Here is a 25,615-nt window from a genome sequence, read left to right on the forward strand (position 1 = left end):
TAGAAGAAAGTATTCTTGTGTTGAGGGAGTACTTGAGTGGAGGCCCAATGTCCTTAGCAGTTCAGTTCTTAACCCTCAGCACCATCAAGTTCAAATGCAACTGTTCTGCGGAGGTGACCGACCAGCTGTTGTGTAGAAATTCTACAGTGTCACTGCTGTAAAGCTGCTACTATTGTGTGATGCCATGTTATTATTTTCCCTTTGAGATTAACAAGTCCTGTTTGATAAGGAGCTTGGCCTTTTGTCTCTTTTTCTGAAAATAACCCTTGGAATTCTCCAGCCACCAAGGAGCCTTTGTTTGTAAAACACAGGGCAGCACATAAACCTCTGTCTGCCATTGGGGGCTGCACGGGCCCTGGCAGCAGGCCTGAGGAAGGAAAGGGTCTATTGGGAGGCGCCCTGCAGGTCAGGTACATGGGGACTCCTGTTATGTATATACCTTGAGATCCCAGCAATTTTTAGGGGGACTTGTACCCTGGGGCAGGGAGGCTGGTGCTTTACCTGTGCGTCAGGGGCTGACAGGAGAGAGCTCCGTGGGGTGTTGGGGTCAGAGAGGGGAACTGCCACACGGTGGATGGTGTCATGGTGATGCCAGGGTGGTGTCAGAGTTGGGAACTGGGTGTGTGGCCACTGTGGTAGGCAGCAAGGCTTCCCAGGGATCGACTTTGAAACTCAAAAGCCCACAGCCTCCCTCCCTCCACCGTTCCTGCTGTGAGCTTCTGCTATTCGTGCTTTGCTTCTTGCAAATTCCTGTTCATCTGCCCTGGCTCATTAATCTTAGTGTAGCGCAGAACTATGTGATAAGTCACATGCGTGCCCCTGAGAGCAGTGAGAAAGAGACGGTGAGAGATGTAGAGGGACAGTGAAACCATCCCTCTGCAGAGGCTGTGCAGTGGGGGTAGCTCGGTTAGCGGAGAAGGCTAACCTGAGCTTCAAAAAACAAGAACTCGAATTCATAGATCCAAACTGTTCACTGAATTAAATAAATAAAATCCAGTCATGGTGAAAACCTCCCCCGCCCCCGTGATAACTGTTTCCCCGCAGGCACCTGTGGAGGAAGTGGGGGGTGATGGGGGGAGAAAGGCTAGGACAACCATGAAGGCAACCTCGGGGTTACCTTTCACGATCCTGAAAGCCAGCAGACCGGTGGAAAAGGCAGAGTTGGGAGAAGACAACGTCTCCAGGGATCTTAAGCCCCATCCAACTTGCAAAGATCTCAGAATAACAGCACTGTGTAGAAGGGCCTGAAGGCACATTCCAATTCCTAATGTGTTTCTGTGCCCTGTTGCCCCCAGATCTTCAGGGCAGAGATTTCCGGTGTAGCTTCCCATCTCTCACAGGCTCCGGCACACTCCCTGCCATGCAGGAGGAGCTGGGGAGGTATTTGCCTGTGTTATTACAGGCTTTCCTCTGGTATGGTGGTTACACGTCCCACAGAGTCAGCAGTTCCAAACCATGGCCCACTCTGCGGGAAGAAGGTGTGGCTTTCTACTCCCTTAAAGAGTAAGAGCCACAGCCTTGGAAACTCGAGCGGGTCCCTGTGGGTTGGAATCCGCTCTCGGTGGGCAGCGAGTTTGGGTTTTGGTGCTGGTCTCCTCTCAAGGGCCGCGGGCACAGAAAATTCCCTTGGGGTTCTGTTCTGGTGGCTTAAGGGGGAGAGGAAGCATGCGCTTTGTATACTTCCATCTGCAGACACTAGGAAAAATTAGCCTTTATTATATAGAACTTAAAAGGTAAGAGTTTTTTCATATAGTTGATTCATTTTTTTCCTAGGGTTCGTAAACAGAAACCTATTTTAGGTTTCCCACCTTGAAAGAAAAAAATAGAACTGTAAATCCCAAACCAGGCTTACCGCTGGCGGGTCAGTTCAGTGCATAGAGCTGTTTGCCCTAGTGAAACAGCACCAGCCTCTCTGGGAGGAAGATGCGGCTTTCTACCCCAGTGAAGATTCAGTCCTGGCAACCCAACAGGAAGGGCACTTCTGCTCTGTCCTGCAGGGTCCCCGTGAGTCAGAACTGACTCGCTGACAGTGTTTGGAGTTCATCGGGAAGGTAGAGGAGCCTTTGTGGCATCGTGAGCTAAGCTTGGGCTGCTGGTGGTAGGCTCAGCAGGTGTGGCAGTCTGGACACCCATGGGGCAACTCCACTCTGCCTTGTAGGGTGCCTGCAAGTTGGAATGTGCTGGGAATGGCAGTCTGTGGGAACCGGCTGGATGGAATGCTGGAGGAAAATTCGGAGCACTGTATGTGGACAGATGATCAGTAGCCACGGCTTCGTTTATTTGCCGGTTCCTGACATTGCAGCCGAACGCCCCTGGGGTTCCACTAAAATAACCACCCGGAAATGCTCAAGTCGCTTGGAAAGAACCTGTGAGAAACATTAGATGAAAATAGTACTGGGGTGGGGGCGGTGGGCGAGGGTCAGTGCGCGTGCGTGCGTGCGTGCGTGCGTGCGTGCGTGTGTGTGTGTGTGTAAAGAGCTAACAAAACTGATAGTTTATTAAGTGAGGTATGGGATCATAAAAGTTTAGAGGTCCAGTTGAGAACCCAGCAGTAAATCTATCCACCTCCAGACTGCTTCTCCTTTGACGGGGAACCACGTCAAAACGGAGGCCCTTTCGCAATTGCTGCTGGCAAACTGAGCACTCCCTCAGAATGAAACGGCACCACAGCTCACCGGATACCCAAACACACTCAGTGCCACTTAGTTGTTTCCGACTCATAGCGACCCTATCCGGCAGGGTAGAACTGCCCCTGTGGGTTTCTTTGACTGCAACTCTTTATAGGAGTTGAAAGCCCCACCTTTCCCCCACCTAGTGGTTTCGAACTGCTGACCTTGTAACCTAGTGCACAACCCACTGTGCTACCAGGGATCCTCAGTAGATGGCCAGGACCTCCTTCACATTAGATTCTTAAGTGCATCCAAAGATTTCACCAGAGGAGTGAAAACAGAGCCCACAGACTGGGGGGCGAGGGGGGATTGGTGATCATGACATTTCAGACAAGGGACTCAACACTAAAATGTCTAGAAATTCTTAGCACCACAACCCAAAAAAGACAAATGATCCAATTTTTGAACCGTGCAGAGGCCATGAACTGGAAATTAACCAAAGCAGGCAGAAATGCTCACAAGCTTTAGCCATTGAAGACACGCAAACCAGAGCACCAAGGAGATGCCACCTCGCCCCTGCATTCGGAGTGAAATCAAAACGACACAGGCTGGTGAGGGCTGGCGACATGCGAACCCTCGTCGACTGCTTGGGCAAGCGCTGGAAACGGTTCAGTGGTTTGGTGCTTCCTGGAAAGGTTGCAGTCCCTCTGCTTGCTTGCTATATCTTGGTAGGGAAACTGGTGGTTACAAAGTGCACTAAAAGAAGCTCTTTGATGCTTGTTAGGTTGGGACAAGACAGGAGGGTGGGGAGGTCTCAGGCTCCGGGATCGACCGTGTTACCATGGGTGAAAGGGAAGGCAATCAACCATTGGGGGAGATTGGATGGTGGTCCGGGAATTGGCAAGAGTAGAAAATACTGTGGTCAACACAACCCTGCAGTGGTGGGCAGTTGGGCTGAGGTGGTGTGGGAGGGGGCTGGGAAGCACACCCAGGAAGGCCCCTCTGCCTGATTTTACCTTTGCTGCAGGTGCCTATCTGATCCACTGCCCCACCTACTAGAGACAGGTTAACATTAATTATTGCAACAGTGCCCAGAAAGGGTGCCGGGGAAGGTGGGGGTGCAGGGGCCGAAAGCCCTTGGAGAGCCCCATTCCGGGCCTGAGGCTAGCAGGGCCACCGGGGCCTCTTCCTGGCTCACAGCCTCCACTGCTCTGGGTGGGCTGACGCAGCAGGGCCAGCACCAGCTTTCTTTCCCCCACGTCCTGCTGGTGCAGAGTCTCATGGGAAGAGCCCTGCTTCCCAGGATGGTTGCCTGACCTCTAAACAATACAGACGAAGGCGGGTAGAACAGACAGTTCTGAAATAGCGCCCAGTGAGTGGTCCACTGAAACTCTGTGACTACATTCCCTGGGCAGTCCGTGGGCCAGACTGTGGCTGATTTGTGAATGACACCTTAATAGCAAGCTCCTCTGTGCCAGCGCCGTCTGCCCTTCCCCCTGCTGACCTCTGGGACCCAGGGCACCGCCAGACTGGAGGCTCTCTGTGTGGGCCCTGGGCTCATCTGCTGCACTGCTGGGGAGTAATGTGAGTTATGTTCTAAAGAATGAGGCAGAAGACCCATATTTAGCTCCTCAGTAATTAGGCCTTTAAGCAAAGTTTTGTCTCAAAACAGTTCGAGGGGCACAGTGAACTAGTCAAGAAATACCTGGGGTGTGTAAGAGGACTGAGATCTGGGGGCCTCTGAGCTGCTAGGCTTGGGATGACTGCACTTGGCTCATGGGTAAGCACCCGTGCCTTCGCTTGCCATGTTGTTTGCACTGACGGTGTCCACACTGAGAGGTAGCGCCCAAGCCCCCGTCTAGCCGGAACTCTGTGTGCTGCTCACAGCTGGCCTGGGTCAGCTTACCCAGCAGCTTCTTCCCAGGCCGGGCAAGGATTCCGGTACCTTCCTTCCTCCTGTCAGTCCTCTGCTTCCCTCTCTGTCCACTGTCTGGGCCCTGATGCTGTCTCCCGGGGACAGAAGTGAAGCGCCGAGCATTTAGACTGAGCGTGTGCCCTCACACCTCCTGCTGTCTCCTTCACATTGTCAACCCCTCTGTGTTCTTTGCCCGCATCTGATTGGGCCCGGCCCGGCCATCTGGACTTCCGTTCCCAGGAACTGTTTTAGGATGGATACCCACAAAGGGTACAGATAAATGTGGCTTTAAAAACCAGATGCTCAGAAAGGCAGAGTGGAAGGAAATATACGCCAGACAGGCCATCGTTACTGGGCTCAGATGGTGTGGTTGTGTTCTAAGTGCGTCATAATAAGGTTACAGGTACCGTCTGTGGCGTAAGTGTCCTTCTTGTTGTTTGGTTTGTAAGCAGGCGCAGGTCTACCCTGCTCTTCAGGTCAAAGATGCAGACGCGGTGGGTGTGCTTTCATTACACTGAGAGTTCAAAACTGGAAAACAGAGATGCGACAGGGAGCCACAAACCCCGAATCGCCCGTGGCCTTGACCGTGCAGACTGATGGCCCCTGTTTAGCTTTTGATGTGCTTCTACTTAGTCTTTTTAAAAACAAAGCAACATCTGTGCCCTTGTAAAAAAGAACTCCTTTCGGTTGTCAAAATTCTTGTACCATTTACTCTGACTGTGCTAGTGCTCCCTTGCTTTTATAACGAATTGTAGAAACCTCAGAGCTGTTTCCAGAAAACTAACATGCATCCTTTACATGCACTGGGGTTCCTGGAAATCTCATCTTAAAACGTGACACTTGTGCTTGTACAATATATGTCTGTGGATGAACGTGCGAGTCACATGCCCCACCCAAGGGAGGGGATGGTGTGACAGCACAGGTCCACTGGGAGGGCTCAGCTCTTCGCCATCCTGCCCTGGTGGTGGGGATTTAAGCCACTTGACTGTCTGGTCTCTCCTCTGCATCCAAAATGAAAATTGAAAAACGCACGGCCCTGGAACAGATGCTGGTGCACAGTGCCCTGTAGGGCAAAGTGTAGGATTTCCCCATGGGCTCTCCAAGGCTGTAAATCTTTATCGACTCTGGTGCCCACGTCTTACCTTGGTGTAGCGGCTGGGCTTGAACTGCCTGGTTTTCGCTTGATAGTGGAGCACCAGCAGGGCACCTTCTTCTGTGCATAGCCCCCCAAAAGTGAAGGAGGAAATGCACAGATGGGCTAGCGTTCTCAGCATCGTAGACACTGTCTGAAAGAAATCAGGCTGAGAGTCTGAAATGAAGCATTCAAGTTAGGAGGCTGTCTGTGGAATTGTAGCCTCTGGCTGCCTGCAGTTCATTTCATCTCTCCATATAATTCAGCTTTTTCTTGTTGGGGGATGGGGGGATTGTCCTTTTTCACTCTTAGGGAGGCAGGTAGTAGAAGAGAAACCTCTGGGTTTGTGGAAACCATATGAAGCCCAACTGACATCAGCTAGCTCAGTGACCTGGACTAAGTCACTTAGCCTTTCCAAGCCTCAGTGTCTTCAGTTCCTAAAACGGGGCTCTTGTTTTGTTACTATGTTATAGTAGAAACAAACCCTTGAGACTTAGTGCGTCCGAGTTGGCCTGCTAACCTCAAGGTCAGCAGTTCAAAGCCACCAGCAGCTCCTTGGGAGAAAGACAAGCTTCCTCCTCCTGTCAACAGGAAATCCACAGAGGCAGGTCTGCTCACTATCGCTGAAGACAGAGCGGTACATAAGAAAATGTGGTGAAGAAAGAAAGCACCATGAGGTGCTCGGCTATCAAAAGATATAGCCTCTTGGGTCTTAAAAACTTGATGATAAACAATTGGCCATCTAGCTAGGAAGCAACAAAGCCCAAATGGAAGAAGCACACCAGCCTGTGTGATCATGAGGTGTCGATGGGCTCAGGTATCAGGCATCAAAGAACAAAATCATATCATTGTGAACGAGGCGGAGTGGGGACCCAAAGCCCATCTGTAGGAATCCTCTTACAGAAGGACCAGGCGGGGAGGAAGTGAGCCAGTCAGGGTGCATTGTAGCAATGAAGAAACATACAACTTTCCTCTAGTTCTTCATGCTCCCTATTCTACCTTACAAATCCGGCTAGACCAGAGGATGTACACTAGTACACTTAAGAACTGGAAACACAGGGAATCCCAGACAGATGAACCCCTCAGGACGAGTGGTGATACCAGGAGGGTGGAGGGAAAGTGGGGTAGATAGGGGGAACTGACCACAAGGATCTACATATAACCTCCTTCCTGTGGGATGGACAATAGAAAAGTGGGTGAAGGGAAAAGACAGTGTAAGACATGACAAAATAATTTACAAAATATCAAAGGGCTGGTAAGGGAGGGGAAAATGAGGAGCAGATACTAAGGGTTCAGATAGAAAGTAAATGTTTTGAGAATGATGATGGCAACAAATGTGCTTGACACAGTGGATGAATATATGGATCGTGATGAGTCGTACGAGCCCCCAGTAAAATGATTTTTTTATTAAGTTTGCCAGTTCTAGGAAGTATGTTTTTACCATGAAAGCAGGTTGCGTCATTGAAAGGCCGGTCTTTTTCCTTCCATAGTTGTCATAAAGGGTGTCCTTTAAGGCCAGTTCTGTTTTATGTCAGCTGAAATGTGGTCAGCAGGTCAGAGTGTTAGAGTCCCGGGCAGAAGTGTGGTAAGGGCTCTTGGGTTCTGTCCGTGTGTCAATCAGAGCTGACCTAAAGCTAATGTCTAACATGTGACGATAGCTCACTTTGCGGTTTCATCAGCCTGACACCACGTGGGTGGCACTTTCTCTAGCATTCACCCCAGAGTTGGGTCCACCGTCAGGACGCAGGCTCTCTGCTCCTGGTGATCCCCCGTGGGGTCAGTATCTCACTAAAATGACGCCGAGGACTCATGAACACTCCTCGCCACAGTGGCAGTGCGCCCACGGGGCAGCCTGTCATGGTCTGGCGGGCTCCACGAGACACCTGTGCATCATCATGGGGTATGAGCTAGCGGGCAAACATTTTAAATGCTGGGCAACACTGAAGTGTTTCTTTCTGTAAGCCAGCAATCTTCGGGACCTCGGACCTATATTTATCTTTGCTCGAAGACTCCTAACAGTGTTTCTTATAACCAGAATTATAACAAGCGTCGTGACGGATCAAGCAAGAGCTGGGTGAGATGCCTGGGACAAGAGGTCCCAAAGGACACACTCACGGTCCTGGTCTCCTAGTCACTGAGACCCCGTGAATGTGTTCATTGGTGCCCCTCCCCCTGGGACAGTTGGTGAGCTGGGTGGGCACCCAGTTGCCCAGCTGTTCTGTAAAACAAAGGCATTTTAATGGCTCAAGAAGCAGCTCTCAAAGGGCAGCCCTTGGTGATGGAGAGGCCTGACTGATGGGGGTCAATGGTGCCTCTGTCCCTGATCTCTCTCACAACAGACTGAATAGAGGGCTGCTCCCAGCATGGGGTCTGTTTGGGAAGTGGGTGTAGTGGTGTCCCACTCACAGCTTAGGTGTGAGCGCCTGCCATGGATCATGGGGGGCTGGCAGGCGGGGGCCATGGAGGGGACCAGCTGTGCTGTGGGGCCTGCTGTCTTCGCTGATGCACTGGCCGGGAAAATGCCGGCACACACAAAGCCCTGGTGCTGAGGACTGATGCCACCCGCGGTCCGTTGCCTCTTTCAGTCGAATAAAGTTCCCGTGGTGCAGCACCCACACCACATGCACCCACTGACGCCCCTCATCACCTACAGCAGTGACCACTTCTCCCCCGGCTCCTCACCCGCCCACCTCTCCCCGGAGATCGATCCAAAGACAGGTGAGTCCCTGGGGCTTTCCTCCTTTCCAGCCAGGCTGCCCTGGTCCTCCCTGCTCCCCTCGGGCCTTGTCTAGTAGCTAGCGTCCCCCTTGCCCTCTTCACCTGTGCCCCTTCTGCACCTTGGGCGTCAAGGGGTCGTGGTGACTGTTGGAGGAGAGGAGATGAACATGCACGGGAGCCCTTCCTACCGGCGCTCCTGCAGTGATAGATGGCATGGGGCCCCGTCACTGGAACCCTGTGGGGCAGCTGCAGCTGCAGCCTGCTAACCAAAGCCAGTGCCCTCACCCAGGGGCTGGCAGAGTGGATGCGCCAGCTACCCGTCTATTTGCGAATAAATGAAAGCCCCATGAGCTGAATAGTTGTTCTATTTTCATATTCAATATGACACCAGAGCCTCATGTAGGTACTTCATAGGGCTGAAGAACTTGAAAGTGATCTAGTCAGGTGCATTAGTTCGCCTTCCAAGCCCCTGGGGATGGAGGGGCAGCCAACCCGTTCCTTAGAGGTGTTGGGATGGGCTGATCCGTCCCTCTTTGGACACAGGAATTCCCCGGCCCCCTCACCCATCTGAGCTGTCGCCATATTACCCGCTGTCACCGGGACCTGTTGGACAGATGCCCCACCCCCTCGGCTGGCTCGTCCCACAGTAAGGAAGCGTGTGGCGTTCGGCGTTCCTCACCCTTGCCCCTCCTGTGCTTAGCCCTGCATTCTGTACCTCCAGCTGCTCTCAGGTGCCCTCGGACCTGGGCAGCCTTGTACTTCCTAGCTTGTCTTTCCTACCTGAAGGTTCCCATGTTAACTCTGACACTGGGTGTCCTTGCCCCTGACCCTGACAGGCAAGGACAGCCCATGTACTCCCTGCCTCCCGGCGGCTTCCGGCACTCCTACCCTGCCCTGGCCATGAACGCCTCCATGTCCAGGTGAGGACCTCACCTACCGGGTCTGACAGCACGGGGCCTTCCTCTCGGGCTTCGCCAGGGCCCCACCCTCTCAGACAAGGGGATCCTCGCCCCGGTCAGCGTGGAAAGCACAGCCCCCGTCTTCCCTTCTCTGAGAGAAGCGTGTCTGGGCCCAAGCGCTCCGTTGCTCCTGCCATGTCCCCATGCGCTGACTTCCTGTCACAGAAGGAGACCACAGACCCACGCCAGGGACGTTTTCCATTTTGTTCCTGGAGATGGTGGTCTCCAGCTCACAGCGACCCTAGAGGGCAGACCAGGCCTCCCCCAGGGAGCAGAAAGCCTCGTCGTTGTCGCACAGAGCAGCAGGAGGTTTGGGAGTGCTGGCTTTACAGGTGGCAGCCAGATGCATAGCCACCTGCATGTCAGGAGTGGAGACCGTGAGAGGGAATCCCATCTTCCACCGGCTTTGCCTGGCGGGTACCTCCAGTGACGGAGACCCGTGCAGTCCGTAGCTGAGCCCTGTGTTTCCCACGTGGCATGCCAGCTCTGACCCTTCCCGTGCACTGTCCCCCGGGCGTTGTGGTCGCGGAGCCTCTGCTCAGAGCCACCCACCCTCGGCCTGAACCCCGCCTGTCGTCTGTCCCCACCTTGTCCACAGCCTGGTTTCCAGTCGGTTCTCCCCTCACATGGTGGCTCCGGCCCATCCCGGTCTGCCCACCTCAGGGATCCCCCACCCTGCCATCGTCTCCCCGATTGTAAAGCAGGAGCCTGCACCCCCCAGCCTGAGCCCGGCAGTGAGTGCGTAAGTACCGCCAGCGGCGGGGTGTGAGAAATGGCCACTCTCCTCATGAGCAGGCGACCCCCTGCCCTGCCCCATGCCACCTTGTCCCCTGGACCTTGTGTGTCCCTGCCCTTCAGGGACATGGGGCCCTTTTCTCACAGTAGGGAGAGCTAATTAGAACGGGGTTTTCGAGAACCGAGGAGCTGTCTTGCGTCCACGGTGACAGTGAGGCCCGGTAGGAGGCAGAGGACATTTCCCCCAAGCCCCGTGGCCCGAGAAGCATGCTTCAATTCCTCTGTCACCTAAGCCCCCCGTGAACCAGCCCAGAGCAGAGTCGCCCCCACTCTGTGTGGCTGTTGGGTAGTGAGTGGGTTCCAGGCCAGAGGGCGTAGCTCCGAGATCAGCCAGAAGCCCGGGTCTCGGGCAGCTGCTCCATCCCATGGTGGCTTGAGGCCGGGTCTGGGTGACTCAGCCGGCACCCCAGCCCCGCTAACCTGCAGCCCCGCGACTTCCCAGGAAATCGCCCGTGACGGTGAAGAAGGAGGAGGAGAAGAAGGTGCACGTGAAGAAACCCCTGAACGCCTTCATGTTGTACATGAAGGAGATGAGAGCCAAGGTGGTGGCCGAGTGCACCCTGAAGGAGAGCGCAGCCATTAACCAAATCCTGGGGAGAAAGGTGAGGCCCCTGTCCTCCCGCGGGCTGTGGCCGGCTGGGCCCCCCACTCACGGACCCCTGTGCTCTTGCCTTTAGTGGCACAACCTGTCTCGGGAAGAACAGGCCAAGTACTACGAGCTGGCCCGGAAGGAGCGGCAACTGCACTCCCAGCTCTACCCTACCTGGTCCGCCCGCGACAACTACGTGAGTGCCGCCCGCCCTGGGCAAGGAGGAGGGGACGGAGGGGCACGGATTGCATGAGCGCAAAGCTTCCATTTCTTCTTCCCTGGGAATGTGGCATTTCCTTTCTTGGGAGGCCAGCAAGGAAGTGGGTGTTTGGTGTCCTGAGGGCAGAGTTAAACTGATGCCTTTGCTGTCGAGGCTGGACTCCCTAAAATGGGGAGCGGTATGCGCTGTGTTGCGCACTGGGCCTGAGTTTCTCTCGCCAAGGGTTCCTCCGCCAGGGCTCAAATGCCAGTGTAGGCACCCGGGGGCATAGGAACTTGGCATATGTTTCTATGCATGTGCCCACGGGCTGCTTTCTTTCTGTACTGAGGGATCATAGCTCCATCGGATTCTCTCAGGACTTGAGGCCCCTCCCCATAATCAGAACCACTCTTCTAGGGGGAATCGATGAAAAACAAGTCTGAAGGGATGGAGCCTTGAAGGGGTAGAATCCTCCATGGGACAAGAGGGGCGCACAGACCCAGAAGTCTTCCTCTGCCGCCCAGCCTTCTGAGACAGCTAGGCTGTAGCTGCTCCTCCTTCACAAAGGGACAGTAGCCAGTCTTCGCCCTCTCTCAGCTGCCCTGGTGACCACTGCCCTGTGCTGTGCTTTCAGGGTAAGAAAAAGAAGAGGAAGCGAGAGAAGCAGCTGTCACATTCCCAGTCCCAGCAGCAAGTCCCGGAGGCAGAAGGTGCGTCTTGGAAAGGGCCCGCCAGCCGGCTTTCCATCTGTGTGTGCCGTCTGGTTCTCGGATGGACTTGGGTCCATGGTAGTGCCTTTTCAGGGCCCCTGCCTCTCAGCAGCCACGTGGATTCTCAGGCAGGTGCTACATCACCCTCCTGTGTGGAAATGACCAGTGAGAGCCTCCGGAAAGTTGCTCTTCCCCCTGGTGGTTCAGTAGCGGAAAAGGGATTTGAACAAGGACTTTCCCACCGCAAAGCCGGAGTTATATTAGGTTGGGTTCCAAAGGGGACGTGCAGTAAAGGGAAAACTGCAGGGTGTTGACTTCCCTGGCGGGTCACCTTGGAAGGTCCTGAAGAGTGTGGGCGGAAAAAATCAGACGAGGCTTACTGGTCAGACACAGGCTAGTGGAACCCCTGAGACAATGGCCCCTTAGCCTGGGACTGAACTCACCCCGATGGGTCCATTGTCGGTGAGACAAGAACATGTCTAGATGGAGAACAGTCCCATGAACATGATCAACCATTTGAGATCCAGGGGCACAGCCTTTCCCTGAGAACACAGTTCAGAAAGAATGAAGACTGGACGCAGGAGCCAGTAGACTAGGCAACGTGACGTTGTGGGAATTGCGGTTGATGGGCAGCAGAAGACGCGTGAATCATCATGTAGCAAACAGATCTCCGTAAACTTGTGCCCAGGGCATGGTGGAAGGATTTGGTATTTTGCATGTTTTTTTGTTTTTATTTTGTTTTTCAAAAACCCTACTAGTAGATCCCTGAGAAGAATGGGGAATTCTGGTGGGGCCCCCAAGACTTGGACCCTTTAGGTCTGTAACTTGAGTTTACCCCCTGCCCCATGTGAGGATAATCAATCACTTAAAATCGAAAGGGCATCATCCCCTACTCAAGGACAGAGGGTTGGGCGAGGAGGAAGACAGGAGACTGGGAGAAGCAGGCTAAGTGATGGCACCTGGAGGGGGTGATAGATGAGTTAAGAAAAATATTTAGGAAGTGTTGATTGTAAAGCTCATGATCAGCTTTGTAAAACCTTCACTTAAAACACAATAAAACGTTTTTATTTTTTTTTTCTTTTTGAAATTGACACTCACTCACTCACTCACTCACTCACTCATTCATTCACTATCGGAGATGCAATCCAAGCAAGAGTTTGCGTTTAGGAGCCATTTTGTGCAAAAATAGACACTATACCTTTTACACCAGAAACAACCCCCTTAGCAGAGAGGTGTTCACACTGACAAATATTGCAGACCTCGTTTGCCTTCATCACACACACACACACACACACACACACACAATATAGGAGATGCAATCCACCTCCCTCCCATTTAGCAGGTACTGCACTGTCTGATTGTACCAGAAGTCAGAATTTAGGGCACACCAAAAGGGATGGTTGGTTGGGGCATGATGAAGATAGTGTGACGAGCCCTGTCATATCACAAACCACTGATATGGCGTAGGTCTTTGTCCATCTGAGCATCTCCCCATCGCTCTGCCCTGGGTGTTCTGACTGCAGCCCCCACTCTCGAAAGCCTTCCTAGTGCTTTAGAAGCAGGTTCCCAGTTCCCTCCCCGTATAGATTCCTAAATTGCCAAAACACAAATGTGTAGCCAGATTTCTTTTGTCTGTTGTCTGTCTTCTGTTGCTTCCTGATGAATCGTCCCACAGCTCGCCGACGATCCTTCCTGGCTCTGTGGGTTGACTGGGCTCTGCTGGGCAGCTCTTCTGCCCCCTGGGGGCTCAGCTAGGCGGGGGCATCCGAGGTGGCTCCCTCACGCAGTTGGTGCTTGAGCCGGGGCTGTTGGTCCTGTGCTCCTCAGGCTTCAGGCTGCTGACTTTCCCTGGTCTGATTTCTCCTAGGTACTCTAGCCTCTAAGAACAAGAAGCCGTGTGTTCAGTACCTGCCCCCTGAGAAGCCCTGTGACAGCCCTGCGTCCTCCCACGGTAGCATGCTGGACTCCCCTGCCACCCCCTCCGCCGCCTTGGCTTCACCAGCTGCCCCCGCCGCAACCCACTCGGAACAAGCCCAGCCCCTCTCCCTGACCACCAAGCCAGAAAGTCGGGCCCAGCTGGCTCTCCACTCAGCTGCCTTCCTGTCAGCCAAGGCTGCAGCCACTTCCTCTTCCTCTAGCCAGATGGCTGGCCAGCCTCCCCTCCTCTCCCGGCCCCTCCCTCTGGGGTCCCTGCCCACCGCTCTGTTGACTTCTCCCCCTTCCTTCCCAGCCACGCTCCGTGCCCACCAGGCCCTCCCAGTGCTCCAGGCCCAGCCGCTTTCCTTGGTCACCAAGCCCGCCCACTAGGTTGGCCCCTGACCTCTGCAGGTTGTCAAGTGACTCATCGAGTAATTCAGAAGAAAAAAGGAAACGTTATTGGTCAATATTTGACCTCCCTGGACTGTTCCGTAAAGTGACCGGTACCGGCGGCGCTTTACGTTTTGTACATGTTAACCAGTAGCTCATCTTAAGGCTTTTTTTAAAAAACAAAAAAATACAAAAACAAAGTCATTGAGAGAGATGAACTGAACAGGCAGTGCGTTACCCTTCCTGTGTGTGCTGTGGAGGGGGCCCTGGTGGTACGGCAGTTAAAGCACTCGGCTGTATGCCAGAAAGGTCGGTGGTTCAGACCCACCAGCTGCTGTGGGGGGGCAAGACGAGACTGTCGGCTTCTATTAAAATGTACGGCCACTGGGGCTCCCCAGGCGGCAGTTCTACTCTGTGCTGTGGGGTGGCTGAGAGGCAGAACTCGCTCTCAGGCAGACGGCGGCATATGCTGTGGGTGGATGGACTTGGGCAGAAGCCAACTTTCTCTCCACTGCCTGTGGTTTCTGCCCTCCTTCGTCTTCTCCGCTTCCCTCACCTGCGCCCGACCCCTCCCCAGCCCGCATCCCTGGGGGTCCGCACATGGAGATCTCATTCCTAGACCTTTCCTCCGGGCCGGGTTTGGGCCTCAGCAACCTCGGGTTGTGCCCTCTGGCCGGTCTCCTTTGTCCTCTGCTGCCCTCGCCTAGGAGGAGACATCCTTGCCTGATTCCTTCCACCGGCATCCTCTCCCCCTCAGTGGGACCTAAGCCCCATCCTCCAGCGTTCAGTGAGGGGAGAGGTCTGAAATGGTTCTCACTGACATTTAAAGGGACTCTAGGTGCCTGCCACTTCCTTGGGGAAAGAAGTCTGCGTTCTGCCCCCACCTCCCCGGCCCCTCACCGTCCCCTCACCGTCCCAGTGTGGCAGACCTGGCCCCAAGCTCTGGAGTCTGTCCCCTGGGCTCCTGCTAGCACAATCTGCCCAAGTTCGAAGGACCCTCTTCCCCTCCCCACAATCGCCTCACAAGCTTCGTCCGTGTGTATTGTTGTTTTTTAATGTTTTTTGGTTTGGTTTTGGTTTTTTTTGGAGCAATTTAAACTCCCAGTTGTTTATTTTCACAAAAGAAAATAAAATTGCAATTGCAAGACCCTTTCTGAGTCTGTCTTTAGCCCATTTGTTGAGTGAACCCACCTGCCTCATACGAAGGCCCACACTGGATTGTGGAGATGAGCAGGTTTGGGGTGGGAGGGGCGTTGTTGAAACATGCCTTACACGACTGGGAAATCCAAGTCGACTCCGGTGTTGAAAGCGTGTGACCAGTGAAGCCTGAAGTTGAAGAATGTTGCCACCTGGAAGATGGTCTATTTACATTTCTGACACCCAGCTGTCTGCTTCTAATTACAATGATCTAAAGAGGTGTGGGGCTTACATTAACTTGCCCAAAGAATTTGGTTTTTGTCCTTAGTTCCTGAGAATCTCTAAAAACGCCTTTGAATTTTGAGTGGTTTCACTGATACTCCAGGTGACCAACCCCTAAGGTACAGGTGGGGCTTGTGAGGTGAGAAAGGTGTCTTGGCGGGCTGCCCACGGTATAATAATAATACCTCATCATCGGGAGTGACCTCAGGAGAGTGGCTGACGTTTACATCGCATCGTGAGAGCCCTAACAGAGCTCTGGACACAGCAGCTCCAAGGGCTTCCTGGTTGAAAGCACTTGGGAAGGTAGCACACCCTTTAGGGCCCCTAGTCCTAGGCATCTCTTCGTTTATCTCGCCTGCAATCATAAGCATAGCACGTTTCTTAAGTTTTGTGAATCCTAAGGGACTTTTGAACCTGAAGTAGCGAGTCAGAATGGGGAGGGGGCTGCTGAGCTTACAATGGGTGTCCTATGGATAAGGGGGAAACCCTGAGGGAGGGAGGCTGGGAGCCACCTCGGTTTGCACACCAGCAGGTCTGAATGAAGGCAGGCTGTTGTGTGGACTAAATAAGTTTGCAGTTGGCATCTGGAGTGTTGGGCCCACTTGGCATGTCTGAAGGACTGGCTTTTAATTTAGGAGAGCTGACCTAATGCCAGATGGCTAGGACTGGAGAAAGAAGTGCTACTGAAGCAACTGGTATCAGAGTTGAACAGAGAAATGATGCGTGGGTATTTGGTTTTGTGTGTGACTATTTGAGAGAGATGCACACTCAAGCAGCCTTTGTTTTGCATACCACGTAGCTAGCATTGCTTATGAGCCGGTAGCAGCAAGTCCGCAACACAAAGCCCACCTGTTGGAAATCTAATTCAGTGGATTCTGATAGCCACCGTTTCGTACCCATCAGCATAAACAGTCTTAGAACATTTTCCTGATCCCAAGAGGAACCTTATGCCCTTTGAATCTCACCCGACTCCCGAGGTCTAGGCTACCGCTGAGCTCTTCCGTCTCAGCTTTGCCTGTTCTGGACATTCCATAGCAATGGCACTGAATGGTGGTCTTTTGTGCCTGGTTTCTTAGCATGTGTTCTTCACGGGTCACCATGTCATGTGTGTCGGCATGGCATTCCTTTGAATTGACAAGTAACTCCCCGTCTGCTCCTCATTTTGTTTGCCCCTTAGATGACGGGTGTGTGGATTGTTGGCACCTTTGCCTGTAAGGAGTATTGATGTTTACATTCAGGTGCAAGTTTCTGTGGACATATTTTAGTTTCTGTGAGGTAATTCAGGATGAGCTGAAGAGGAATTTTGTCGCACTCATCAGCAAAAAGAACATTTCAAGATCTAGCTTGAAGCACAATGCTGTATAATAGGATACTATCTACATGCCTACATGGAAGTCCCGCTAATTCATTTATTGTTCAAATTTACACACCAACCATGAAAATGAGTGATAAAACTTTTTTTTTTTACCAGATGCTTCAAGCTGAAATTGCTAAAAACTTGTGATCGGTATGCATGCTGATTAGTGGTGACTGGGATGCAAAAGTTGGAGACAAAAAGGAAGGACCAGTAGTTAGAATATATGTCTTGGTCCATTGCTATGCGGGCTTTCAGCACGCGGGCCCTGGGGCCGCGTGCCCTGGGTTGTCCTAGTTCAGTGGCTGAAGCTCGGATGCGGCATCAGGTGAAAGTGTGGCTTGTAGTACGGGGACACATGACCACAAAGAAAGGGCATTTAGAAAGTGGCCAAACCGCTGAGAGACCACATGCCTGCTCGCTCACAGTACGTCAGGCCCCAGCCACCCAGCCCAATCACGTCTTTACCTTCACCAGAGTAACGGATTTTTGTTTTCTTGTGAACACCAAATAAAAAATCTGAAGGGAAAATATGTTTCGGTGATGGGACCGAAGCTAGAGATCACATGAGAGAATTTAGCAAGATGGATGCTTTCTTCATTGCAAACACCTTTACAACAACAAACGGCGACTGTACGTGTGGATCTCACCAAAGAAAATACAGAGAAACCAACCAAATTGGCGGCTTCTGTGGAGAGAGACAATGGAGAAGCTCGATAGCCAAAATCAGTCCAAAGGCCAACTGTGGAACAACTGCTCAACGACTGAAGACAATGAAAGCAACTTTACGAAAACCCTAACAGGGCCTCGAGTGCGTCCCACGTGCATTTAGAGCGTCTCAAGAACAGCTTCGACACGAACTGACCGGTGTGGGCTGACATCAAGAACGTGACACAGGATTAAAAAAAAAAAGAAAAGGAACATGCTCACTTTGACAGCGTACATACTGGTACCGACATGACACAAGATTAGGGTGGCCCCTGCGCAAGGGTGACACAATTTCCTGAAGCGCTCACTTTTTTATTTTGTTGTTGAGCTTTGTTTTGTGTTTAATATGAAGTCCAGGATACGGAAATTCATGGACAAGTAACTAGATTAATAGTCTCTTAGGGTTATGACGGGGTAAAAGGGGAACTAGTATAATGAAGTGAGCAAAAACCTGGGGTTAAAACACCAAAAAGAATAAAACATACTGAGAATTTCTTAAATTGAAGGAACTGGAGAATAATTCACACCTCAAGTTTCAATACTGAAGGATTCCTTGAGCAAAATACTGAACTATGCAAGGAGCATCAAAAGAAGGTGGAATACACTCATTGAACAGAAAATAACTGATTGACAGTCAACCATTTCAAGAGGAAGTTTACGGTCAGGAAGCAATGCTGTTGAAGGAAGAAGACCGATTTGCATTGGAAGCATTAGTGAAAAGCAAGGCTCTCGGAAGTGACAGATTCCAACTGAAATACTGCAAAGATGGACGCAGGGCTGGAGGCACTCACCCCTTTGAGCCAAGAAATTTGGAAAACAATGGGAATTATCTACTATCATTCAAACCACTCGCAATTGAAATGTTGCTGAGAATGACTCAAATATAGTTGTAGCAGTGCATTGACGAAGCTACCAAAAATTCATGCCATCTTTTAAGAAGAGGATGTAAAAGAGACATCAGTGCTCACTGCAGATGGATCTGGGCTGAAAGTAGACAATACAGGAAGATTTTTATTTCTGTTTCACTGACTTTGTTTGCATGGGACTCGATTGTGAACCATAAATTACAGATAGCTTTAAGAAGGGGGTGCCAAAGCACCTCGTTGTTCTCATACACAACATTATAGAGCGAGCAGAACTAAAGGAAGATGGTGCAGGATTTAAAACCAGTAATTGTGTCCATCCGGATTGTATCCTTTTATCATACTTAATCTCTATGAGAAGCAAATAATCCTAGAAGATGAGTATATGAACAATAATGGGGCATCAGGATTGGAGGCAAGCTCTTTAACCTGCAATATACTCATTAACAATTGCACTAATAGATAGCATCATAATAAATGAATATTGATGTCAAGAATTCCAGTTTGCTTGGATCCACCGTCAATGCTCATGGAAGCAGCAGTCAGTAAATCAAAGGAGGGGTTGGGCCAGTCAACTGCACGACCTTTTAAAAGGAGTTCAAGTAAAAAGATAGTGCCTTGAGGACTGGCCCAAGCAATATTTTCATTCTCATGTGCATGTGAAAGACTAATGAAAACAAGTAAGACTAACACAAAATTAAAGGGGGAGGGAGCATTGGAACTGATTGTAATGATGTATATAATACTCTAAAGAAACTACCAATAAAGAAAGAAACCGGACTTGACCTATGGGTCCCGTGGGTGAAGAAGGAAGAGTTTTTGTTTAGGGGTCATTGAGTTTAATGGTGGGAACAATTTGGAGAGGGATATCAATAATTGTATACCACGAAGAGTATAATTAATGGCAGTGAATCATACATGTAGAATTTGTGGAATTGGAAAATGTTTTGTTGTGTATATTTCGCCAACATTGAAGAAGAAAACAATTTTATGCCTAACGATGGTACAAGGAAGAAGATGTTCTACAAACAGTAATGATTATACAACTCTTCTTGATGTGATTGGACTATTGAATTGTATATGTGGACGAAGTGCCAATAAAACTGTTAAAAACAATAATGGATCATTGGTCTTAGGGTGCTGGGGAAGAACCCTGAAAGTACCTGGGCGGCCGGAAGAAGAAACATCTGTCTTGGAGGAGTACAGCCAGCGCATTCCTTGGACGGAGGATAGCGAGGTTCCGGCTCCCATACTTTGGATACATCATGAGAGGACCTGGACAAGGGTGACAGTGGAAGAGCTCATTGAGATGGATTGGCATGGTGGCTGCAACCCGGCCGGGGCTCAAGCATAGCAACTGTGAAGATGGCTCCGGTCCCGGCAGCGTTACTCTGTTGTATGTGGGGTCCTATGACTCGAAGCTCTCACTAGCATCTGACAACAACAACAAGAGCAGAATTGCTGAGTGCTAGTAATTTGAACCCAGCAGCCGCTCAGAGAGAGCAATTTAATTCTGTTCTATAAGCTCATGACTGAAAATTTGCTTGATAAGCTGTATGTTCGGTTTTTTTGGAATGGTAACTCGACAGCCTTTTGAGTAACTGCCAGGCTGCACTGATTTCCATCCCCACCGGCATGTATACATGTTCCCATTTCTCCGTAGCCTCACCAGCACTCATTATATGTCCTCGCTAGTATGCCTATCCTATTGGATATGAAAAGGTGCCTTACGGGCACTCTGGGTTAAGCATTAGGTTACTAAGTGCAAGTTTAGTGGTTCACACGAACTGCTCTTCAGGAACAAGCTGAGGCTGTTTGCTCCTGTAAATATTTAGTCTTGGCAACTGTAAGGAGCAATTTGACTGTCTCAAGGAGTCACTGGGAGTCGGAATTGAGTAGGTAGTAGTGGGTGGTAGTGAGTATGAAGTGGGATCTTACTGTGGCATGGATGTGTTATTTCTCTGATCACTTGTATTAGAGCATCGTTTCAGGAGTACTAGTAGCACTGTGAGTTAGGTGTTAACCATATGGTCAGCTGTTCAAACCCACTAGCCACTCCATGGAATATTTATAACATTTATAGTCTCAGCATTGCAACGTTATGATTGATTTAGTTAGGTTTTATCCTATTTCATCTCCCTTTTGACTCATTTAAAAGTTGGTTCAATGGCCCTAATAAAATGATTATTTTTTAAAAAACAACAACAAAAAAAACATTCCAGACGCTGTTGGAAGTGCTTTACATATGCTAACTCATTTTATCCTCATAAGTAACCTGTAAGTAGGTATGGTTGTTCTTGCTTATAGATGAGGAAACAGAGGCACAGGGAGATGATGTCAGTGGGAGGGCTCTACTTCCTGGAAGGCCATCTGGCCCCAGAGTCTATGGAGTATTGTACCTGATTCTCATTTTAAAGCGTCAATTACACCTCAAGCGAAGTGCTTCTGCACATGGACCAGGAGTGTGAAGAGCCTTGCTATCAGAAAGCGTGCCTGGAAAGTGGATTACTGCCGATGCAGCCAGGTTAAAATCTAGCATCTTCGCATTCGATCTCCTTTATAATCCATTCTAATTTTGTTCTAGTTTTTAATATTTTCTGTTTTCTATTCAACTGAGGTTTCTGTTTTAACTTTGTGATGTTGTGGTTGTGGTTGTTTTTTGTATGTTTTTCTAGATGAAATCCAGGAGAGGTAAATCTATAGAAACAGTAACTGGATTAATGGTTTCTTGGGGGTGTAGTTGGGGAATGGGGGGGGGGGATGGGGAGCTAATAGCAATAAATATAAGAAAGAATAAAATGTTCTAAAATTGTGGTAATAATTGTACAATTCTTTGACATGATTGAATTGTATGTCAATACATTGCAAATAGAACTTTAAAAAATTTATCATCTCAGGAACCCTATCTAGGGTCGCTATGGCAATGGGTTTGGTTCGGGTTTTGTCCATTTATGTTTCTTCTTTGGAAAAATCCCTATGTGGATTCCTTGTCAACTTTGATTGAGCTATAACTGTGTTGCACTACAAGTTTGTGCTTTATACGTATTCTAGATGTAAACTATGTAATACAGTCTAGTCTGTTATCAGATATGTCGTCGTTCGGTGCTGCCCAGTGGGCTCCAAGTCATAAGGAGGCAATGTAGAACAGTGTGAAACACCCCGCCACCCTGTGCAGTGCACAATCGTATACAGAACTGGATATAGGTGCTAGGAGTGCAAATTTTTCTCCTGTTCTATGGGTGCTCTTGTCGCTTTCCTGAGGGGGTCATTTGAAGCAGAATTGCTTGGCTAGCACCTTCAGAACAATGTTGACTAGAAGCGGAAGCCCTTGAATGATGCTGAGAACAGAAACCGTGGGAAACAGACTAGTGCCTCAGAAGTGGCATGGTTAGTGGTAGCACTAAATGCTACAGAGGCTTGTAAGATAAGAAATGTACATAGTTCACAATCTTATGAGCAAATAGATGCCTATTTAGAAGGGAGAACCACCCACCTAGTCACAATAAGAGTTAACAACAATACTGGGCTCTGGATTACAGGAGGCTTGGACTTTGGACTTCATTTTCTGTTTCAATGAATTTTTTTAATAATAAATAAATTAACTATAATAATAAACAATTTTAGAGCCTTACTTGTGTTAGACACTTGAACACAGATTCTCGTGACGTTTTTATACCCATTCACAATGAAGCTGATAATTTAAAACAGCTAAATAAATTACCCAAAGTCACATAAATTATTTTTGTAGTAAATATCAAAGAATAGCAGTCGGGGACTATTTTTAATCAATTTAGCAGATTAAAATAATCAGTGCTATCAAAGGTGAATGAGTAAATTCATACAATTGAACTTCTTTTTAATGTGTCTCATAAAATACAACAAATCAGTACCTGACACTAAATAAAGAGCAGTTGCTAGCTGAAAGGTCGGCAGTTTGAACACACTAGTCCTTCCACAGGAAAACAGATAAGGCGTCGGCTGCACTAAAGATTCGAACCAGGAGCTCCCTCTGGGCAGGCAGTTCACTCTGTCATCTGGGGTGCTTATGAGTCAGAATGGATTCCAGGGCCCGTGAACAAGAGTAGAAACATTTAAATAATCCAAATGGCCAATACTAATGGAGCTTTCACAAAAATTATGATCAACTCATAAATTACCTTTTATGAAACCACTAACAATCTCTGATCTTTTTTAATTACTAAGGAAAATTGCTCTTGACCTTTGGATTCTCTGCTTGCATTTTCAACCACTTCCTTCCAACTATTTCCACTATCTCGGAGGCATCATAAACACAGGACCATAAAAAATTAACTTCCTATGCCCCACCCACCTCTAGTATTCCTACTCCAGTGAGCTAGTGCCTCCACACCTTTCACCCTAAGCTGTATGGCCTCCCAAATTTATCTTGACTCCACCTACTTCTCCCTCCAGCCTTGTTGACCCACTACTCCTACCTGGATTAGTCCTCATTAGTTTCAGAACCAACTCTTCCCTCCCACCCTCTTTGATTCCTCACCTGCAACCAGTCATCTCCCAAGGTCCTCAACGCTGAAGATATAAATTCCCCCCCCCACCCCCACCCAAACCTCTTGAATGGCTTCACAATCCTGCTCAGATCAAATACAAATCACCCTGGCCATTGCCCACAAACGGCCAGATCCCAGCTCCCCTGCTTAGTACATGTGGATACGGCCCATGTCAGCTTTCACAACTTGCCACCTCCTGCCCCTCTCCTCGCAGCCCGGATGGCACCGAGGTTGAGCACCACCTGCTCCGCAGGAGAAAGCTTGATGGCCTGCTTCCAAACCCCACACTCTGCCAGTCTCTGCAGACCCACAGCGACCGCCTGTGGGTTTCTCGGACTGTCTTGGAAGTCGAGGGGAGTAGAAAGCCCATAAAGAAAATCAAATACTCATTTTGGAAATATGAGATAATTTCATTAGTTAAAAAGTACATCCAGATAGAAATGCACTTCTTGTATTGCTAAAGCAAAGTTACAGTTGTAGAATAACTTGGTAAAAGATTTCTCTATTAATTCTTATTCTCTTGGTAATGGCACACTGGAGAGAGGAGGGGGGAGAATTTCTTGGGAAGCATATTAAAAGGTAACAAAATCATGCGCTTAATCCTGGAAAATGGATTTATGCCACATATTGTTATTCCTTGAAATTCTTGGGGATTTCAATGGACTGTGTGCCAAGTACTACCTTCAAGAGACTACAGAGGGGTGTTGTTTACACTGGCTGCTGTCGTCCTTGTTGACAGGGTGGTTCCAGTTTACATTTCAATCCCAGTGAACTAGCACATTTTCTGTCAATTCAGTTGTACTTTTGTGCCCCATAAATATTTATGTTCTGGGCAACTCCCAGACCCTTTGCCCCTTCCCCTGACTCTGCTCCAATCTCACCCTCTGCCACTCTCGCAAGTGCCACGTTCCCTTTGCCTCCAGGCCTTTGCACTTGCCCTTCATAGGTACCCTGGGCTCGCAAAGGGCCACTTGCCTCCTCTCTTCAGTGGCCAGTAAGAAATACCTGCTCTCCTCAGTCCTCAGCCCAAAAGTCTGTTCTTCCAAGAGAGGTTGCCTCCAGTTTTTAGTATGTATTGGTAGGGGCACACACCCACAAGCCTTGGTGTAGATATTTGATATCTGTGTGTCCCACATGGTTCCACAACGGTTAGGGGCATGTTACGATTTAAATCCATGTCTACAAAGCTCTTAACCCGGCAACTTCACAAAAAGTTTTCGATCAATATTTAATGGAGAACTTTAACAGCAACCTAAAAACACTGAACTACAAAATTACTCATTGATCCCATTTGGGAAGAAAATGGATGCGCATGGAAAAAAAGAGACAATGCACGAAGACAGCGGGTGGCCAAGTTCCTTTGTATTTGATTAAAAAAGAAAAATGGTGGAAACAATAAGCCAGTCCCATCGTCACTTGTGGAGGGGTAGGCGCGTTGAGTGAACTTTCTAATGTTCTAAAAAAAAAAAAAATCCCTTCTTGATTTCCCGCCATTAGAATGTATCACCCTGTCAAAATGCGAGGGGGCTCCCAAGAGCTCGTGGAAAAAGTCCCCTTATATGTAATTTCACTATTCCACACACGTTTTGCACCCCCCGAGTATTAAAGTTTTGCAAAAGAGAAAATTCAGGGGGAAAAGGCATTGCTGGTGATTATCTCCGAAGGGTGAGTGTAAGGTTTTGTTTTCTATTTTTAGACGTTAACTAAAACGTCGACGGTGACTATAAATCACTTGCACGATTGAGAGGGGGTGAGGAGCGCGAGCTTTTTAGCCAAGCGCTGCAGCCACTTGGGCGGGAACTGTTTCTGGCAGTGCGGCCAGCGGGCGGGGCCGCGACCAAGGTGAGGGGGCGGGTTCGTTTCCGGAGGGCGGGGCTCGCGCACCGCAGGGAAGAACCTTGAGAAAGGCAGAGAGTCACCTGCAGACGGGGGGTGCTCCGCCACCTCACGCCACCACGGGAAAGGGCCTGCAGAGAAGGCGCGCGCGCCGCACGGACGACGCTAACGCCCCGGCACCGAGCGCAGGAACCGCGGTCCGCAGGAAGCGGCGGAAGAACTTGGCTCAGGGGCGGGGCTTTAGAGGGCCCCGCCCCCGAGCGGCGGGACGGGCGCCGGAAAGGGCGGGGCGCTGAGCCCACGCACGCACGCACCCCCGCGCGCGCTATTCTCTCGCGAGAGCATTAGAGGGCGGAAGCGTAGTTCATGCAGGATGCGGTTCCTTGTTACGTTACTCCTGTTGAGCGTCGTAGCCGCGGGTAAGACCCCCGACCCTCACCTACTACCCCCATCCCACCCTCGCCCTCACTTCCTTGGCCCTCACATCGGCCGGTTGCCTTTTGGGTTTCTTCCCTGCCCGACCCACCGATGGTGCGACATCAACTCCCTCCCTCCCCCTCCCGCCCGTTTCCTCCGTCTCTGCCGGGACCAACTGGTTCCTTTTTTTCTGAAGCCCCGCAGCCCGGAGGAGATCCCGCCACCGCAATTCACTCCCCGAGTTCCGACAACGGAGAGACTTTAACAGGGGATAACTCTGACAAGAACTCTCCGAACCAGTCGGCGGAACGTGCCAACACGCTCCCTCAGGCTCCAGCAGGCTCCAAACTCCGGGTTCCAGGAGACCAGAACCCAGGACCAGAGACCCCGGAACACCCTCTGGATAGTTTGCATCCCGAAGACCACCAACCAGGACAAGGGACCCCGGAGCACCCTCATGATAGTGTGCGTCCCGAAGACCACCAACCAGGACAAGGGACCCCGGAGCACCCTTCTGATAGTTTGCGTCCCGGAGACCACCAACCAGGACAAGGGACCC

At 50.3% G+C, this 25,615-nt stretch overlaps 2 protein-coding genes and 1 long non-coding RNA gene across 5 annotated transcripts in view; 2 read left to right on the plus strand and 1 right to left on the minus strand.

Annotated features, from left to right (window-relative positions):
• Window positions 1–15,085, plus strand: part of TCF7L1 (transcription factor 7 like 1) — a 158,692-nt gene extending 143,607 nt beyond the window's left edge. The window contains exons 2-9 of the mRNA XM_045283860.1: window positions 8,242–8,374; window positions 8,918–9,020; window positions 9,211–9,294; window positions 9,932–10,075; window positions 10,571–10,730; window positions 10,806–10,913; window positions 11,551–11,626; window positions 13,494–15,085. Coding sequence (XP_045139795.1) covers window positions 8,242–8,374; window positions 8,918–9,020; window positions 9,211–9,294; window positions 9,932–10,075; window positions 10,571–10,730; window positions 10,806–10,913; window positions 11,551–11,626; window positions 13,494–13,933 — 1,248 coding nt within the window. The 3' untranslated portion in view covers window positions 13,934–15,085. The remainder of the gene's footprint in view (window positions 1–8,241; window positions 8,375–8,917; window positions 9,021–9,210; window positions 9,295–9,931; window positions 10,076–10,570; window positions 10,731–10,805; window positions 10,914–11,550; window positions 11,627–13,493) is intronic.
• The window catches only part of LOC123520939, a 26,869-nt gene extending 2,084 nt beyond the window's left edge, over window positions 1–24,785 (minus strand). For 2 of the 3 annotated variants that reach the window (XR_006679448.1, XR_006679449.1), the window contains exons 1-2: window positions 24,723–24,785; window positions 19,441–19,552 (exon numbers count right to left, since the gene is read on the minus strand). This is a non-coding gene — a long non-coding RNA (uncharacterized LOC123520939). Of the gene's footprint in view, window positions 1–12,692; window positions 13,506–19,440; window positions 19,553–24,722 lie in introns of those variants that run through there. The other variant, XR_006679447.1, reaches the window with a different exon arrangement.
• A 191-nt stretch (window positions 24,786–24,976) lies between these two features.
• Window positions 24,977–25,615, plus strand: part of TGOLN2 (trans-golgi network protein 2) — a 7,015-nt gene continuing 6,376 nt past the window's right edge. Inside the window, exons 1-2 of the mRNA XM_045283866.1 lie at window positions 24,977–25,058; window positions 25,253–25,489. Of these exons, the coding sequence (XP_045139801.1) occupies window positions 25,013–25,058; window positions 25,253–25,489 (283 nt within the window). The 5' untranslated portion in view covers window positions 24,977–25,012. The remainder of the gene's footprint in view (window positions 25,059–25,252; window positions 25,490–25,615) is intronic.

Source organism: Echinops telfairi, unplaced genomic scaffold, assembly GCF_000313985.2.
Source record: "Echinops telfairi isolate 266 unplaced genomic scaffold, ASM31398v2 ScPeMD7_7467;HRSCAF=8505_1, whole genome shotgun sequence".
Lineage (NCBI taxonomy): Eukaryota > Metazoa > Chordata > Mammalia > Afrosoricida > Tenrecidae > Echinops > Echinops telfairi.